The sequence below is a fragment of the Gopherus evgoodei genome, chromosome 2 (genome assembly GCF_007399415.2).
Source record: "Gopherus evgoodei ecotype Sinaloan lineage chromosome 2, rGopEvg1_v1.p, whole genome shotgun sequence".
In the NCBI taxonomy this organism is placed as follows: domain Eukaryota; kingdom Metazoa; phylum Chordata; order Testudines; family Testudinidae; genus Gopherus; species Gopherus evgoodei.
The window spans coordinates 104,087,745-104,107,256 of NC_044323.1; the positions used below are offsets into that span (position 1 = coordinate 104,087,745).

The 19,512-nt window shown below is 41.3% G+C and overlaps 2 protein-coding genes across 4 annotated transcripts in view; one reads left to right on the forward strand and one right to left on the reverse strand.

Moving 5' to 3' along the window:
• Nucleotides 1–1,051, reverse strand: part of SUN3 (Sad1 and UNC84 domain containing 3) — a 60,732-nt gene extending 59,681 nt beyond the window's left edge. For both annotated transcript variants that reach the window (XM_030551457.1, XM_030551456.1), the window contains exon 1: nucleotides 998–1,051. The gene's annotated coding sequence lies outside the window, so the exon portion shown is untranslated. The remainder of the gene's footprint in view (nucleotides 1–997) is intronic.
• UPP1 (uridine phosphorylase 1) lies at nucleotides 742–18,014 on the forward strand. Of its 2 annotated transcripts, XM_030551463.1 has the most exons (9): nucleotides 742–1,006; nucleotides 1,380–1,475; nucleotides 5,603–5,670; nucleotides 9,481–9,598; nucleotides 11,172–11,330; nucleotides 12,818–12,932; nucleotides 14,261–14,470; nucleotides 16,074–16,220; nucleotides 17,560–18,014. In XM_030551463.1, exons 3-9 carry the CDS (start codon nucleotides 5,618–5,620, stop codon nucleotides 17,697–17,699), a joined length of 942 nt encoding a protein of 313 aa, XP_030407323.1. In that variant the 5' UTR covers nucleotides 742–1,006; nucleotides 1,380–1,475; nucleotides 5,603–5,617; the 3' UTR covers nucleotides 17,700–18,014. The 2 variants fall into 2 exon arrangements, with proteins under 2 accessions (XP_030407323.1, XP_030407321.1); XM_030551461.1 differs by lacking the exon at nucleotides 742–1,006 and having other exon boundaries at nucleotides 1,162–1,475.
• The last annotated feature ends 1,498 nt before the right edge of the window (nucleotides 18,015–19,512 follow it).

Sequence of the window (19,512 nt, forward strand, 5' to 3'; positions counted from 1 at the left end):
GTGCTTACACTCACTCCATATACATACATGCTGGCTCAGAGCCTGATCCCATTGAAACATATTGCTTACATAGCAAATCTCCCATTGACTTCAAAGGGACCTGAATTTGTACTACTGTATACACATACTGTGCATATTTGCATAGTACACACACATCTATACATCCTGTTAAACATAAAATTATGCTGTGCTGTTGTAGCCATGTCTGTCCCAGCATACTAGAGAGACAAGCTGAGGGCTGTAATACCTTTTACTGGATCAATAACAGAATAACAGAAGTTGGTCCAATAAAATATATTACCTCCCCCAACTTGTCTGAAACAAAAGTAAACACACATCCAATTCCCCTCAGTTAAACCTATCCTACTATACACAAGGCCAAATCCAATTTGTTACATCTGTGTGACTGTGTGTGTATTGGGGTATGTAGTTTTAAACACAATTATATTCACTGGTAAACAAACACACTTCCTGATACACAATACCCATCTTACCACACACGTAATTAATACTCCCTAGTCCACTCAGACACACACACATACGTTCCCATTACCCACAGAGACTTGCACAGTTATAGCACGCACACGGAATGAAACACACAAGTATCCTGCTGTACACACACACTCACACACACCCTTTGTTGCATGCACACACGTCACAGACACATCCTGGGAAACCACAGGCTGAAACACTCCTCCCGCCCCCCACCCGCTGTCACTGTCACACGCCTCCGGCCCGGCCTTTCCAGCATTGCTCAGCCTGGGCAGGAGAAACAGACAGCTCATCCCGACCCCCAGGGCCAGGAAGGGCCCCGCCTCTCCCCAGACACCGCCGTGCCTCCGTGCATTGTCCCACGGCGGCAGCACGGTGACGGTGGGAACAGCCAGCCCAGCAGCAGCAGCCGGAGAAGGCAGCGGGGACGCAGCGGGAGACCAGAGCCTGCAGCCGGTACCGACCCGAGAGGCACCGCAGTAGCATCAGCAGCCGCATCCCTCACCTGCCGCAGGTGAACGCCCCTTCTCCTGCCCTTCTCCGCACGGCTCAGGCTGCGAGAGGGGGGCCAGGCAGAGCCGCTGCCGCAGCGCTGGGGCGGGGCTACGTGCCCTTCCCGGGGCCAGGGGGACAGGAGGAGCCTGAGCGGCGGCGGCGGCGGGGCTGGGCGATGCCAGGAAGGGGCACTGAGGGATGACAGCAAGGTGCTTGCGGCGCTACGTTTCCTGGAACCGGAGCGAGGGAGGCGTGTAAAGTATCCGTGCCGTTGCGAAGGGTCTGCTGCTAGCACACTTCCTGGCGCTCCCCAGTCCCGGAGCTTGGTCCAGCAGCAGCATCCATCTCTGCCCTCCTCTGCCAGAGACCTGACTCCCTTGCTTCATTTTCAGCTTGGAGACCAGTGCAATAGCTTGTGCCATTCAAATACTGTTGAGAGCGACTGGAATTGGGCAGCCGCTGGAGTTCAGCTTCTCCTTCCCAGCAAGGTAGGTTACAGCTGATGCAAGCAATGCCCTCCTTTAACTGGGCAGAGAGGTGCGTAGTGTGCTGATTGCTATTGTGCCCAATATACACATTTCTAGTTAAAATTCCAGTACTGGAAGCCCCTTGTGGGAAATGGGATTTCATTTCTTTGTCCTTCCCTTTGCTGATGAGGAAATGAATCATAAAGCCAACAGCACTGTACTGTGCTTTTCTGAAATGCCAGAATTTTTCCTGGTTTCAGAGTAGCAGCCGTGTTAGTCTCTTATCTGCAAAAAGAACAGGAGTACTTGTGGCACCTTAGAGACTAACAAATTTATTTCAGCATGAGCTTTCCTGAGCTACAACTCACTACTTCAGATGCATAGAATGGAACACACAGACAGGAGATATTTATACATACAGAGAACATGAAAAGGTGGAAGTATGCATACCAACAGGAAGAGTCTAATCAATTGAGATGAGCTATCAGCAGAAGAAAAAAAACTTTTGAAGTGATAATTAAGATGACCCATAGAAGATGTGAGGAGAACTTAACATAGGGAAATTTTTCCTGGTACTGGTAGAGAGCTTTATGGGGGTCAGATGTTTGGCGAGGGAGGTAGTTTTTCTTTGGAACAAAGTATACCCCTGTTTCACAATTAGGCTAACAGATCCGCTGCAGGTTCCTCCTTATACTGGTGAAGAAACCCATACTGAATTGTCATTATATGAGTGATATATAAGTATGCATACAATATGAAGGGAAAGCCTGTTGCAGAAGTGCTGTATAATGGAAGCAATCACTTAAGGATGAGGGAAAATATGCTCATAGTGCAAATTGAGGGCCTAACCAACTCCTGTTAATGTCAGCAGGAGTCATTTCAATGAGTTTAATAGGAAATGGATCAGAACCTGAGTACTAGCTCCTACTTTAAAACAATACTAGTAAGACATTAATCAAAGAAAGCCACAGTAAAATGTATGGGCTTTGCATAGTTGTAAAATATTACTCATCAGATCTGAACACTGATTAAAATAGGGAATCTACTTCTAGGTCTGAAATTTGCACCTGTTTTGTACTATATACTGTGTACCTTCTTCAGAAAACAATAATTTCTTAACAACTATCTAATGTCACTGGTGTCATAGAAAAGGAAGATTGTTAAAATAGTTTCCATGGCTATCAGAAATGGAAATTTTCCTTCTAAGTAATGTTTTCTATTTTAGTAGATTTTATTAATCTATTTATCTAGCAATCTATAACACACTAGTGTATTGAAGTGAATATTGATTCTTTAGTAAAGAAGATTAAAGATCCAAAATTAAAAGTCCTGAAAATAATTTAAATAGTTGTAAATTTACATAAAAAATCATTTAATCATTCATCAGTTTAGGCACTAAACAGGATGTGAAAGACTCCTTCTCCATCTGGGATCAAATGTAGTCAAGATACATTAGTGTAATATATTAGTTATACAATATGTTCTTATTACTGGAAATAATACAATTCCAGTTCTCTCACAAACTTGGATCAATAATTGCCTAAGAACTGTAGCGTGATTTTTCTGCAAACATTAACACATTTAACAGTTATGTTCTTCCTCTATAAAGTACTTGTAATGATGCCTGACTATAATCACAGAGGCAAGTCCATGGAGTTGGACCAGTGTAACTGGTGATGAAATTTGACCCAGTTTGTAGTTTTCTGCAATGTCGCTATACATTTAACATAGTTTCTTTTGATAAAGCTGATTACCTTACATAAAGGAAAAACCCTTCCTCTAAACATCAGCACATTTCCAATACTCAGTAACTTGTTACGAGCGGGGTGAAACCTGTTATAAGTTGAGTTAAAACCCCAGTTAACATAACGGTGAGCATAAACCCCCACCTAAAACAACCTGCCCTGTGTGAACCTGCACAGGAACTTTTGTCTGAATATTATTATGGGTAGGTTTTGTGTATGTGTGTGTAGAGAGGGATCACACGCAAACTGAGGACAAACAGAGGGAGAGGCTGTCATAAACAGATAGCTAAGAGTTAATGTCTCTTTCACCTGAAGCACCTGACCAGAGGACCAATCAGGAAACCGGATTTTTTTCAACTCTGGGTGGAGGGAAGTTTGTGTCTGAGTCTTCTGTCTGTCTGCCTGCTTTCTCTGAGGTTTGGAGAAGTAGTTTGTGTTTTCTAATCTTCTGTTTATAAATGTAAGGACAAAGAGATCAGATAGTAAGTTATATGGTTTCTTTTCTTTGGTATTTGCGTGAATATAAGTGCTGGAGGGCTTTGATTTGTATTCTTTTTGAATAAGGCTGTTTATTCATATTTCTTCTAAGCAATTGACCCTGTATTTTGTCACCTTAATACAGAGAGACCATTTGTATGTATTTTCTTTCTTTTTATATAAAGCTTTCTTTTTGAGACCTGTTGGAGTTTTCTTTTCTGGGAAATTTCAGGGAAATTGAGTCTGTACTCACCAGAGAATTGGTGGGAGGAAGAAATCAGGGGGAGATCTGCGTGTGTTGGATTTGCTAGCCTGATTTTGCATTCCCTCTGGGTGAAGAGGAAAGTGCTTTTGTTTCCAGGACTGGAAACGGAGAGGGGGAGTCACTCTGTTTGGATTCACAGAGCTTGTGTCTGTGTATCTCTCCAGGAGCACCTGGAGGGGGGAAGGGAAAAAGGATTATTTCCCTTTGTTGTGAGACTCAAGGGATTTGGGTCTTGGAGTCCCCAGGGAAGGTTTTTCAGGGGGACCAGAGTGCCCCAAAACACTCTAATTTTTTGGGTGGTGGCAGCAAGTACCAGGTCCAAGCTGGTAACTAAGCTTGGAGGTTTTCATGCTAACCCCCATATTTTGGACGCTAAGGTCCAAATCTGGGACTACAGTTATGATAGAGGCAAGAAAGCTAAGTAGGTGCTCCGAACCTCTAATTACAGTGTGAGCCTGGAAAAAAGCTAGAGAGAGCACTTTGGGGTATGGTGTTGGCTCACGAGGCGTGGGAGTGGAGACTACAGCTTTGTCTACACTTGTACTTTTGTTGGCAAAGCTTTTATTGGTCAGGGGTGCAAAAAGAACACCGCCTCTCAACTGAAAGTTTCACTGACAAAAGCACCAGTGTGGGCAGTGTTACGTCAGCAGGAGATACTCTCCCGCCGACACAGCTACACCACTCATTGGGGGCGGAGGGACGTTAATTATGTCAACAGGGGAGCTCTCTCCCCTCATCATAAAGCAGTTACTCAGGAGACCTTACAGTGGCACAGCGACAGCGGTACATCTGTGTCATTGTAAGGTCCATAGTGTAGACATAGCCTAAGAAATTTCTTCTTTTGTTCTTGGTTCCTTCTGTATTCAGGACTTTGCCAATTCCTTGTAAGTAAACAGACTGCATTGAAGAAAAATACTAGACTCCATCAATTTCTATTTCCAGCTGGAACATCTCCAGGGCCCTAAACTTTTCACTAGCCACTGGGGTCAAAAAGGGGCAACACAGTTCTCTTTTTCCACATGTAAATATTCAGGCTTTTTTCATCAGATCTTCTCTGTTTCTTTCTCGGAAATAATTTATTTTGTAATGTTGTTGCAAAATCTGTCTCTTTCCTTCTATTGCAGTCATTAAGTTGAGTGTTTATTTAAGGAAGAGATTTGACTCAATAGTGTTCATCTCCCATTTATTTTGTACTTATTTGGGCTCAGCAATGATGCAGAACTTCCTTTACGACATTTTATAATAGTCATACAAAATGTGTTAATTCTATTTTGCATAAGAATGTCAAAAATGTCTACGTAGCTCAAGTTTTGATGCAGAGATATTTAATCCACCAGCGTCAACTGTAAAATTATCTATATTAATTTTGGGTAAATGCATATTTAAAAAAATCTAATGGTCAGATGCTCACATTGTTGAAATTTCACCATTTTTTGAAGGGGCTGTATTATGTGTGGACCATATTGTTAATGTTTTTATTTAATTTTTTGGAGTTAAGATTAATGCCTATATAGACTAGATGCAACATCTGCATTACAGTTAATGAAACTAATTTTAAAATGGGACTATGCAGTGTGTGAAATTAAGCATGTGTGTAGATCTTTGCAGGATCAGGGCCTTATTTTGTCACTGAAGTGCCATTCACTGTATTCTTCCTTCAGGTCTAACAGTATAGAATGGCACCTGGTATAGCAGCTGAGAAGAAGACTGAGGATGAACAGTCCTCAAAGTAAGAACCAAAACTAATTTCAGTATCTACTTTTAATTTATATAAACGTACCACTTTTAACTCTTCCCAAATAGCATGTTTTTCATTTCACAATCTAATTTTTTAAATAGTAGAAATCTACAGTACATAGGTGGACTGTGGCCAGGTCTAAGCTCAAAACTTTTGCTGCTATTGTAATATCAGTTAGGCATGTGATTTCTTTCCAACATTTTTGTCCTGGGAAAAGCCTTAGTGTGGACTCAGTAATAGTGGCAAAAAAGTGCATTGGCAGGTAGGTATAGTTTTATTTAGTTTAGATACCAGCACTCTTGCCAATATAAGTTTTGTCTAAATTAGAAAGGTTTGCCAGAATAGCTATACCAGTATACTTATACTGTCATTGTAGGAAAACCACCACCCTGAACGATGATAGCTACCTCAACAGAAGCGTTCTTCTGTCCACATAGCTACGTTTACATTGGATGTTATTTCGTTATAGCTACATTGGTCAGAGCTGTGTTTTTTTTCATACCCCTGACTGACGTAACTATGCTGATATAACTTTCAAGTGTAGACAAAGCCTAAGCTATTAGTTCATGATTCTGGGTGCAGAAGGCACTGGGCCTTTGGCCTCATGTATCATAAGTAGGGTTGCCAATCCTCCAGGATTGGCCTGGAGTTGACAGGAATTAAAGATTATGTCATGTGATGAAATCTCTAGGATTCGTCCAACCTAAATTGGCAACCCTAATCACAAAGCACTTTGAGGTGTACACCAAGGTCTACACCAGTTTCTGGCTAATAGTTAGAGTTTCCAGCCTGCTGTGGCTTCACTTTGTAAGCTGACTTTTGCAAAGTTTCCTTGTCCTAATACAGAAGTTGCATACATAATTTTCCTCTATCCAGTCTGCATTCAACGTAATGTGAGGGTATCATAAAGTGGCAAGGATTTGATTTTTCCCTGTTGCTCTTGGCATATTCTAATTCCTCAGTCAGGGCTGGATACACCATCTCTTTTCACTAGCTAGTCAGAGGAGCTGTTTCTAGACAAATGGTTTATCAATCTTTATTTAAAAAAAAACACAATGAGGAGTCCTTGTGGCACCTTAGAGGCTAGTCTGTAAGGTGCCACAAGATCTCTTCATTGTTTTTACTGATACAGACTAACACAGCTACCATTCTGAAACCAGTCTTTATTTGTGTCTTTTCTTCTCTTTCTGTTCATTTTTACACTCTTTTCTCTGTTTTCTCTGATCTCTCCTGTATTTTTTCCTACTATGTTGTCTCTGATTTCCACTTCTTCCCCATTGTCTCTCTCATCTCCTCTTTCAGATCCCTGTTTGTGTTGTCACCAATCTCACCTGCCCCTATTCAGATTCTGTCATTGCTTTCCTCCCACTATGGTCTGGGTGCCTGGCTCCAATGGATCCACTCTGCCTGGGATTCTAATTGGGACTGCCCCTGAAATCCTCAAGAAGGTGGGAGGGCTGGTCAAAATATAATACAGCCTCAGACCATATGAACTTTGCTGCAGTTTCTTCATGTGGCAGGAGGGTGTGATGCACTTTGTACCTGCCTGCCACACCCCCATCCTCACCTCCTCCTTAGCCTTGGCTCCACAACCAGTTTCACTGCTTAATATTAAATTATTTTAGACAGGGATGGTAGCACTCCCTGTTATTAAGATTGCCTAACACAAGCCATTATACAATCCCATTTTCAGCTCCTTATAACTTTCAAACTTCAACAGGTAGGGCTGAAATTTTCCATGCAGGCTGGTAGGGAAAATATACTGGTTTGCAGTGTTACTGTTCTGTCAACTTCTTCTTTGAGAAGCTTTAGCACCTCCATGCTTTGGAGCAGGGACTTGAGATTTTGCATAGGGAGGTCTGGGTGTCAGGGATGTACCTTTTGATGATCCCCCTAAAATATGCTCAAATTTGACCAAGTTGTAAGTCTTTGAAACTTCACAGTTCACATACGCTCAGTAGAGATGTCACAGAATTTTGCTGCTAAATTCTCCAAAGATTCTGTGCTCACTGAGCTTGCCCCCTCTCAAGGCCTGCTCCAGGGTTTTTGCCACCCCAAGTGGTGTGTGTGTGGCGGGGGAAAGCTGTGATATGCAGCAGTTCTACCACCGCCACTTCATTCCTTGGCAGCAATTTGGTGGCAGGTCCTTCCCTCCGAGCGGGACTGAGGGACCCACTGCTGAATTGCCACCCAAGAGCCGGACGTGCCACCCCTTTCCATTGGCCATACCAAGCACCTGCTTGCTGCTCTGGTGCCTGGAGCTGGCCCTGCTCCCACCCCTCACAGCTCATACATGTGTCTGCATACATGCACCATCCCCACATGGCTGGGCACCTGAATTGAAAGCATGGATCCTATGTCTCTTGTGCTTTCAATGACTCACAACCCCCCTATCAGGTGTCCAGGCAGTGTGAAGGGGGAAGCCACATGACTTGAATGCAGAGAGATTGAGAGCAGAATCAGGGGGCACTGAGCGAGGAAGGAAAGGCATAGATTGGACCAAGGAACTTGTGAGACTGGTACTGGCTGGGAGGGGAGATGGGGACTGGTTGGTCTCAGAGACTGGAGTTGGAACTAGTGGTAGAAACAGGATGGGTTGGGGGAAGCAGGTCTGAAGAGGAGGGAAGAGACTGGAACTTGGAACCAGTGGGTGGGGGATAGGAACAGATGGGAGATAGGTCTGATGAGAAGCTGGGGTGTAAGGGCAGAACTGGGACTGGCTGAGTAAAAAGACTGGAGACAAAGAGTTGAGGTCAGGGGAACTGGAACTGCATTCATGATGCTGGTTGTTCTGGTGCCACAGCAGCCTTTGGTGGGTAAAAGGTGGAACTGCAGCACTTCTTGGGCAGAATGTGTTTTCTACGAGAGGAAAAAATTCTGTGCCAGACATGAATTCTGCACATGCACGATGGCACAGTATTCCCCCTGGAGCAGTGTATGCATGATGATGCAGTCTTTAACTGCGTAATCATATAGTCTTTTTTCCACAGGACTAGGGTGACCAGATGTCCTGTTTACCAGATGTCCTGTTTTTCTAGGGACAGTCCTGATTTTTTAGTCTTTTTTCTTATATAAGCTCCTATTACCCCCACCCCCGTCCCAACTTTTCACACTTGCTGTCTGGTCACCCTACACAGGACTCGGGCCTCATTTAATTCAATGCACAGATTGGACCTGCTCTGGGGATGAATCAGGGTTGTGTAGTTAAGGAGGCTGTTGTCTGCAGGACCCTTGCTTCACTTATTGAAGAAGTTGGAAAGTGTGAGGTGAATGAGTAAGGGGTTGCAGGAAGGCACAGGACCGTCTCATGTTAAGGTTTCTATGCCACAAAGTTCCAGTGCTATGGCGGGCAAGTCACTTAAACTAAACTTTTCAGAGATGGTCACTAATTGTTCTTCATTTTCTGGATGCCCATTTTGAGATGCTGAGGTCTGATTTGCAGAAGTGCTGAGTGCTTACAGATACCTTGAACAAGGTTTGAATATTGTGCAGTAAATAAGGCCTGGGACCACACACTGAACAACGAGGATAAAACAAAATATTGAATAGCTGTTTATTTAATGAGCACAGTGCATCCTGTGCACTGAATGAGGCAGAGGGTCTATTTGAAAAAAACAGTATGTGATCATGTCATTAAATACTGTCTCATAATGCATACACACAAGGAGTTGAGTTAAAGGTGCACAGGAAACCTTAATTCTGGCCTTTTCTAACTTTTGAGCTCTAGACTTTTACAACCTTAGGAATGTTCTTTTAACATATTTTTTGGAGTTTAATATATATTTTCCACTTCCATGACAGAGATAACTTAATTCATCTCTCCAACCCTCACCTTGAGAAAATGAAAGATGATATCCTGTACCATTTTGCTCTTGGGACTGGCACCCATGATTTTCCTGCCTTGTTTGGAGATGTCAAGGTAAGAACTTTGATTTCATTCTGGAAGTTTAAACATGTCGTGCAACTCCCACTAAAATTTAATTGTGTCCAGGATGAAATTAAAGACAGTGGCATGAATCAGTTTGAGAAATGCATGGAAAGAAGGTAAGACCTTCTCAGTGGGAACGCTGGCATCATCATACAATTTTTAGGTTTACCAGAGCTGCCAGTGTCCTTTTGTGAATATTGGGCCAGAGTCTGCAGTCCCTACTCGGGCTTCAGCCATGCAAATCTCCCTAGTGAGACCTTACTCTGTTCCCACTGAAGTCAATACCAAACTTTCACTCATTTCGATGGGAGCCAGTTCAAGGTCTTAGCATCCTAGCTGAAGTTTTATATGGGTAAGGACTGAGTGGGTACTACAGACTTCGGCCCATATTGCATTTACTGAGTACACTAATATTTTCTCCTGCTTTTGAATCTACAGTGGTAGCTTCTTGTACAAGGTTTATATGAAGTGAGATGAGTTGCCCAATTCACTAAAAACAAAAACCTCATACCTGAAATAACACTCCTGAGGTGACAGACAGTGCCTCATTTGCAAGTCCTATTTTTAAGGTATATTTTATACATTAACTGTCAAAATTTGTGAGAGCTAACATTAACTGCCTTTTTAGGATACAGTGCTACTAGCAAAAGTGTTACAGCAGTGGTGGGCAACCTGTGGCCTGTCAGGGTAGTCTACTGGTGGACGACGAGACAGTGTTTACATTGACTGTCCGCACGCATGGCCGCCTGCAGCTCCCAGTGGCCACGGTTTGCTGTTCCTGGCCAATGGGAGTTGTGGGAAGTGGCGGCCAGCATGTCCCTGTGGCCCACACCACTTCCTGCAGCACCCACTGGCTAAGAACAGTAAACCACAGCCACTGGTAGCTGTGGGTAGTCGTTCCTGTGGACAGTCAATGTAAACACTGTCTCACAGCTTGCCAGCAGATTATCCTGATGGGCTACATGCGGCCTGCAGGCTGCAAGTTGCCCACCACTGTGTTACAGTGTATGTGCCCTGGAAATGGATTCTATGTGGATACTGGATCAAAAATAAATCTCATGGTATTATTTAGCCTTGCTGTTTGAACTCTTGGGTTTGGCAATACCACTATATTCCATCTGGGAAGTGCTATTTCAGCCTCAGGGTTCATTCCTAGCTAGTTCTCTATATGCCAATACAGTTATGGAACCCTCCCTCCCTTGGCATATTCAGATAATTTCTCCTTTACATCCACTCTGCCTCTGGCACCTATTATTAAAAACATACCCCAATACAAAACGCCATTTTAAATATATGTAGCCCTAGTTCTACATTTTGTACTATACTAATGAAATTCCATTGTCAGGCAATGACAGAGAACTTCTGAGACCATGTTAAGCCTTATTTTCAAACATTTATCTTTACAGACCTCTACAAGGAGTGTAATAATAAAAATAATGTAGTTGGGAATAATTCTGATTAAACCTTTTGCATTATCATATTTACCTTTCCTTGTTCTTGAATATGCTGCATCATGTAGTCAGCTGCATAATTGATGTGGTTTGTTGAATTCTGTCCATGCTAGTTTGTATGTGTTGGAGGAAGCCCTTCACGGATGAAAGCTTTTATCACCTATATAGCTGAAGAGCTTGGACTTGGGAGTGTCGGTGCTGACTATCCCAACATCTGTGCCGGAACTGACCGTTATGCAATGTACAAAGTAGGACCCGTGTTATCAGTCAGTGTAAGTATTAAGCATTAAGAGGCGGGGGGCAGGAGGGAGAGAGAGGAATTATATTTGCTAGTGCTTCTAAAGAAAAGGACAAGGCCTAGTCCTTGATTTTTGTGTTGAGTGTTCCTGAAGTAGAACAGAATGTTTTTCAATATACAATGCAGTAGTTGCAACTGAATCAACAATTTAAGTATATCTTAAATGGGACACGAATGCATATTTTTTTAAAATATTTCTTTAGAGGATATACATCCAAATTTTCAGGGCAGCTCAGCCAGCTCCTTCAGAATTCCCCCCATGTAAGGGTAACCACTGTGTCACGTAGATGCAGTGGCTTTATGCCACCTCTCCTTCCAGATCCCAGGATAGTAAGGCTTTCCTAGGAGAAAGGGAGTATGGCTGGCATATTCCTACATCCCAGTGATTCCTGGCTGCCACAACAATCCTTTGTAATCATGAATAGCATGTTTTCTACCCTATTGGTCCTGTGCCAGGGACAACACGAAGACTGCTTACACTAAGTGCAGATGGGGAAGGAACAAAGGTGGCTGTTTCTCAGCTATGGCTAATGATCCAGGGTGAGATTTTCAAAAGGTACTTAGGTGGCTTAGGAGTACAAGTACCAGTGAAAGTGCATGGGACTTGTGCTGCTAATTCACATAGACTATGTCTACACTACAATAAAAGACTCCTGGCACAGCTGCAGCTGGCCTGGGTCTGGGGACTTGGACTTGTGAGGCTCGAGCTGTGGGCTAAAAATTACAATGTAGATGTTTGGACTCAGACTGTAGCCTGGGCTTAGAGATCACTGCAAACCTGGGCTCCCACACAAGCCAGAAGGTCTACACTGCAATTTTTAGCCCTGCCGTCCAAGTCCTGTGAGCTCGAATCAGTTGGCCCAGCTCCAAGACTCGGTGCCAGTGTTTTTTTATTGCAGTATGGACGTACCCAAAAGCACTTTTGAAAACCCACTCTAGCCCATAGCATCAGCTCCACAACTGTGGCCCTATTGTGCTCTCTTCCCCTCAAGGTGTGAAGAGTCATATCATGATGTAAGTGGGAGCAGATTCAGGCTTGTGAACTTTGTGACTATACCACAGCCTCCGCCTTTTGTAAGATTTTAGCTCAGCTAGAATCACCAGTGTTTCAGATCATTAAGAACTAGCATGAACATTGCTCCTAGGCCGTGTAGAAGCTTTGTGAGGGCATGTAACTGTAAAAGATTAGAATGGGACTCAGTTTTAGAATATTGAAAATATAACATTTTTAAAATTAACATAACCCAGGGTATTAGGGAACACTGGACCTGATCCAAAGTCCATTGAAGTCTTTCCATTGACCACAATAAACTTCTGCCCCGGCCCATAGGTTAGGTTTGTACAAGAATACTTTTGCATGTATTTTTCATAGTAATTCATTAAAGAGATCTGCTCCAATTCCCTACTCGTCTGTTAATAATGTATATTAATGTTCAATGTGACTTTCTGATTTCATTTCAGCATGGTATGGGCATTCCCTCTATCGCAATCATGTTACATGAGCTGATCAAGCTGTTATATCACTCCAAGTGTTCCAACGTAACCATTATTCGCATTGGCACCTCTGGTGGAATAGGTATTTCCCCTTCATATTTCTCTTTTCTTGAAATTAAAGCATCTCTGTAGTTAAAGGTTTATAAAACAGAGGCATAGTAATGATGATGTCTAACACTTATTTCATTTTCAGACGACTTTACCAATTAATTAATGCTTATGACTGTTTGGTGAATATTTAAATAGATAAAGCAGAGGTTAAAAAGTGACTTGCAAAGGAAACTAAATTGGATTTGTTTCCTCTTTTCCTTCTTTATGGCATATAAATAAATCCTGAAGACTTAAAAAAATATTTTGCTTGGTTTTTACATTAACAATTCTGTTCCTATCTAGCCTGAATGTTTCTCTGATGACTGGAGAACTAGTGAAATGGTGACACAAGAGTTAAGAGAGTGAAAGCTGAACAACTGAAAGGGAGTTTTAATCAGTCTGTGTAAAATTTTGGTTGTTTTTGTTAATATCTATTTGATTCAAATAATTAAAGATTTTGAATAAAGGGGGACTAGATTCAAGATTCAGCAATAATACCTTTTAAATTAAGGTGTCACAGCTAACATTATACATCCCAGAGAAGTCCTCCATCCAAATAAGGGAGCACCGAAATTGACATTCCTGTTTGTTCTAATATTAAGAAAAACAGAAGAAATTCCTTTCAAGGCTTCTTCAAGGCATCATAGAGAAGTGAAAAAGAATGCAAGTCCAATATTTTAAAAAACACACACCTTTTTAGGGTTTTAAGATCGTCTTTAAAATACTGGTACAGTCTCAGTGAGTGCATCTTAGTTCTGCTATAGGACACGTGAGTGCCTATCTTTCACACCTTAGTTCATAATTCTGGATCATGACGGAGAGAGAGAGAGAGAATGTTCAGGTTTTCGGTCATACATAGAACTCTTATTTTTCCTTAGACTTAATTACCCATCAGATAAAAAATTCTTTGATTTATATAATTTTACAATAAAAGGCGACATCTCACTCCCAGACAGGAAAATGTGCTTGAGTGAAGAGATCTGCAGCAAGCTGGAGAAAAACTCATTCGTGCCCTATGTGAAACATTTCCTTAACAGTTTGGATTTGTCAGACCATTAAGAATATCTTATAGCCCTTTGTGTTGTCCTTTATGTAAATACCTTTTTAAGTAGCAGTATACTGTGTCTCCTCTATAGAATTATTTTAAAGTATTTGGAATAATAAACTACAAACATGCACATAGATCCTAATACTTCTCCTATTGAATTTAGTGGCAACTCTCATTGATTTCAGTAGGAACAGGTTTGGGCTATAATGTACCTTGTTTACTTACGATCAGAGAAGCCGAACAGCTCACTATATGTATTTTTTTCACAACAGGTCTGGAGCCAGGCTCAGTGGTAATAACCAGTCAATCAGTAGATGCTACCTTCAAGCCTCAATTTGAACAGGTTATCCTGGGAAAGACTGTAATTCGCAGTACCAACCTTGATGACCAACTAGCTAAGGAATTGATGCAGTGCAGTAAGGAGATAAATGAATTCAATACAGTCATTGGAAATACTATGTGCACTTTGGATTTCTATGAAGGTAAGGCTAGCAATAGAACAATAGAATTAAATTAGTAAACAGTAACGTATGCAAATCAACCTGGATTAGGGGATTTAGGCCCCAGTCCAGCAAAGCACTTAAATATGTGCTTAGCTTTAATGAGATGAGTATTCAGGTTGATCTAAATGAAACTACAGCTCACATGCTTAAATTTAAGCATGTATTTAAGCCCTTTGCTATATTATGGTGTAATTTTGTGATGTCCTCCCCCCCAGTGATAATCTAAAAAAAGAGTTGACAATGACTGACAGCTGATAAATTGTATATCTTTTGATTACTGAATTATCAAGGTATTTATTTAGTGGAGTTGCTATAATCACCGTTAGTGCCCTGTGGAATTGGATAATGAGAGTTATTGGCTGTTTTTTTCTTTTAATTATTCACGTGTCTAGAAGAAATTTTCGGTAAGGAGCCCTGGAAAGAGTTGCTGATTCATCCTTAATTAACCATTAATTGGATGATTGGATGTTACATCAATAGTGCCACATTTGGGATGGGCAAACATCACATATTTAAATTTGGGATTGATTTAGATAAGCATCCACAATTTCAGATGTTTCTCTGAACCTCCCAGGTCTACAAACTGAGCTGGAAATCTTGTGAGAACAAGTTTTCTCCCCAAATATCTGGCACTTCTGCCTCTAGTTGTGGCTGGATATACTGCAAGAAGAGCTTTGCTTGGAGGGAACACAATCCATGGTTCTAACAGTGCTCAAGGCAGATCTCAAGTAGAATAATGTCAATATGTGAGAACTGTAAAGTTTATTTTGGCTGTATGCAGTCTAACACTGCTTAATAAAAAAATCTGTTTCTTTGGGGCTGAAGCCCCAAAGAGCTGAAATAAGCTAACTCTTTCCTAAAAATAGGCACCAATACTGTCCGATTTTACAAAACTCTTGATTTCTCCTTATGTTAAAAAGTCTTCTAAGCATCAAAAGGGATGAGATTGTTCCTCCCCTCTCTGGATCAGAAAGGCATTAGAAGATCTGCATGCTTTTTTAGGGGACTGTTAAACTCAAAAGTAATCAATACATCAAAGTAACAGAGAGAAAGTGTCACAATTAAAATCTGATACTTAATTCATCTGAGGGACGATAGCCTATATTTTTCTGTTTATGAATTGGATAATTTAGTTCAGGGGTTCTCAAACTGGGGGTTGGGACCACTCCAGGGGTTGCAAGGTTATTACATGGGGGGTTGCGAGCTGTCGGCCTCCACCGTAAACCCCACTTTGCCTCCAGCATTTATAATGGTGTTAAATATGTAAAAAGGTGTTTTTAATTTAAAAGGGGGGTCACACACAGAGGCTTGCTATGTGAAGGTGGTCACCAGTACAAAAGTCTGAGAACCACTGATTTTAGTTGGTCTTTTCATATCTAATTACTCTGATCCTAAATTCAAATAATAACCAATAAATTACATTTATAGAGTGCCTTTTAAGTGAATACTGAGCTTACTGCAGTGATAAAAATTACGAAGTATATATTAGAAATTGTAACAATCTTGTGTCCCTTAGAGACTGAAACTGTCCCCTGTACTTTCATCAGTACCAAAAAACAATCTATATTTATATGCGTTTTAGGCCAAGCCCGTCTGGATGGTGCAATCTGCTTATATGCTGAAGAAGAGAAACTGCAGTATTTGAAGGCAGCTTATGATGCTGGAGTCCGAAACATTGAGATGGAATCTTCAGTTTTTGCTGCTATTTGTAATCTTAGTGGTGTCAGAGGTAATTGGATATATGGCATTTTATTTAGACTGAATCATCTGTGTTTCAGAAAACATACAGTGTACAGAGTTTCAAAGCATTACATTCATTGCAGTGTAAAGCTATGATACTGCACTATTTGCATATATGATTATAAATATTTATAGATGCTGTTAAGTTTTATTCGCTAGAACTTTGCAGTGTATGTATGCCAGGTCTATGTAAACCCCCTCACACAGCTCTGATCCAGTTTAGTCCTCATTAGTAGCTATTCCAGCCCTTGCCTTGCACTGAGAAGCAGTCATTCAAGTACCAAAGTATCTGAAGGTACTATTGTAGCTGCCTTAAAGTCTGATAGGAAACTGCAGTAACTTTAATCAGTCAGGTAGCCTCTATATACATGAAACTATACTCACTTTCTTTACTTGCATATCAAAATGAAATATCAAGAGAGAGAGTAACTAGATTTGCATTTGAAATTCTGAAACAATTAAGAAGGGTTTTTAGTTGCCTGGTAAATAATGGGGTTCCCAATTTAAAAAGTATGCACTCTTGTGAACTTTAGTTATGAGGTAGTTAATGTTTAGGTAGGTGACCTAAGAAAAGTTGATCTGGTACAACTTTAGAGTAGTCATTTTATGTTACTCTCCCATTTGCTATGTCCATGTTCTAAGGTCACAAAGTCTTCCTCATGCTCCAGTACGTCTGTTAGTCTATAAGGTGCCACAGGACTCTTTGCTGCTTTTAAAGTCTTCCTTTTCTAACTGGTCTGAGATATGAGAGCATAACTTGTTGCGAGGCGTTTATTACCCCGTTTACTCCCATTTTTTCTCTCCTCGGGAAGCCCACACTGCACCTGCTCTCTTCATCACTATTATTACCCACAGTAGTTGGATTCAAGCTAGCTCAAGTAGGTTAGCCCACACACAGTGTTTGCTGTGTAGACATGCCCTTATTCTCTGATGCAATTTTACCAATCAGATGTCTTGAAAAAAAAAATCCCATTCAGAAAAAAGTTCTAATCATGCAATGACCATGAATGTTCTGAATGTGACCATAGGTTGGAGCAGTTCCATCAGCTTTACTAATAGCTCGATAGTTTGCTTCAAACGATTAGTAATTTTAAAATAACATCTACAGTGAGATAGGTACTTAATTTAGTTGTTTATTATAAGGTATGATTTCCATTGTGAACTGCTCAAACCCATCACTGAAACTATTAGTTTCCTTGGCTTTCTCTCCTCTTATCTGTTTTGATACCTCAAACGGGGGTGCACAAGTAGAAGATGCCCTCATGCTTTCTCACTGTGAAAGTTACCTAAATGTCATTTCTCACAAACACTGTTTCTTTTATCTCTAGCTGCCGTGGTGTGTGTCACACTTCTGAATCGACTTGAAGGGGATCAGATTAGCAGCTCACATGATGTGCTTGTGGAGTATCAGCAGAGACCGCAGAAATTAGTGGGACACTTCATTAAGAAGTGCCTTGGGAAAGTGTGATGTACCCACCCCTTTGCTGATTATTAGCAGAAAGCTAGTATTTCATCTGACTTGAAATAATGCTCATAACTATAAATGCCTATAAAAGCTCTTTTTTACCTCAGGATAGCTTACACCAACCAAAATGCACAAAAGCTAATCATTAGTAGCTGTATGTTTCAGTAGCAGAATATGCTGAATAATTTTAAATGAAGATTTACCTTATTTATATTATATTAGAGGATATACGGTTTTACACTTTTCTGTATACAGTAACTCCTCGCTTAACTTCGTAGTTATGTTCCTGAAAAATACTACTTTAAATGAAACAATGTTAAGCAAATCCAGTTTCCCCATACGAATTAATGTAAATAGGCGGGGTTAGGTTCCAGGGAAATTTTTTTTGCCAGACAAAAGACACATTTATATGTATGTGTATATATATAAATATGTCTTTTGTCTGGTGAAAATTTTTTCCCTGGAACCTGTTTGGTTGGTGTAACATTTTTCAGGAACACGCACACACACACAGAGTATAAGTTTTAAACAAACAACTTAATACTGTACACAGCAATGATGATTGTGAAGCTTGGTTGAGGTGGTGAAGTTAGAGGGTGGACGAGGGTGCGATATTTCCCAGGGAATGCTTTACTGCTAAATGATGAACTAGCACTCGGCTGAGCCCTCAACGGTTAACTCATTGTTGTTAATGTAACCTCACACTTTACAAGGCAGCAGGAATGGAGGGAGGAGACACAGCATGACAGAGAGAGACAGACACACCGTGTGTGTGTGTGTGTGCGAGAGAGGGAGAGACTGAGACACACACGATGTTTGTGAGAGAGACAGTCGTGCATTGACCCTTTCAGTATGCTGACCCCATTCTAAGTACATTGCCTTTTAAAGTAGATCAGCAAGTTGAGACAGCAGCTGCTGTCAGCAAGCTTCCTGAGCCCTGTGGTGTGCACACTGTTCTGTGGAAATGGGGTATGGGTGCAGGGGGAGGGGGACACCCTGACATTAGCACCTTGCTTCCTCCCCGTGCACAGCAAGCAGGAGGCTCCTAGGAGCAGCTCCAAGGGAGAGGGCAGGAGAAGCACATGGCAGTGGGTGGAGGGACAGCTGAACTGCCTGGCAATTGATAGTCTGCTGGGTGGCTGCCGCAGAGGGAACTTAGCGGAGCTGCTAGGGGGGCTGCCAGTCAACCCTGGTTCCACCCTGGTACCAAGCAGGCCGCTCTTTCTACAAGCACTGGACAAAGCAGGTGACTGCCAAAAAACATTATAAAGAAGCATTGCACAACTTTAAATGAGCGTGTTCTCTAATTGATCAGCAATGTAACAACTAAACATTGTTAACTGGAACAACGTTAAGTGAGGAGTTATTGTATAAGAATTTAGCCCTAATGTGCAGGATTAGACAATAGTAATATATAAAAAAGCTTTATTTATTCACTCTAGCAAGAAGAATATATTAAGTATTTGCGAAGCCAAACATTAAAACTAGCTTCAAAAGAAGAGCTAAATTCATTACCTCAAAATGCCATGTAAATAGTTATCACTGCCTTTTATACTCTCATTTCACACAAGTGATCTGGCAAAAACAAGGTGTACTGTAAATCCTTACTGTGTTTCATATTTAGTAATCTTTGAGTAAACTGCATTATTCTCATCTCAGTAAAAAAATCATGAAATGACTAAGTCTGGGACTGAATTTCCACACCATTCCTCAGCTTCCAAGTCATGATTAAACAAGACCATTTGTATGTAACTTTGTGCTTAATATGTGCTTAAATCCATATGTATTCAGCAAAGCACTTAAGCATGTTTTTAAG

What these genes read in the sequence shown, in the direction of transcription:
- UPP1 (XM_030551463.1), top strand. Translation starts at nt 5,618, where the DNA reads ATGGCACCTGGTATAGCAGCTGAGAAGAAGACTGAGGATGAACAGTCC. An exon ending in GAGGATGAACAGTCCTCAAA is followed by an intron (nt 5,671 to 9,480) that starts GTAAGAACCAAA and finishes CTTCCATGACAG; the next exon opens with AGATAACTTAATTCATCTCT. An exon ending in TAATCTTAGTGGTGTCAGAG is followed by an intron (nt 16,221 to 17,559) that starts GTAATTGGATAT and finishes TTTTATCTCTAG; the next exon opens with CTGCCGTGGTGTGTGTCACA.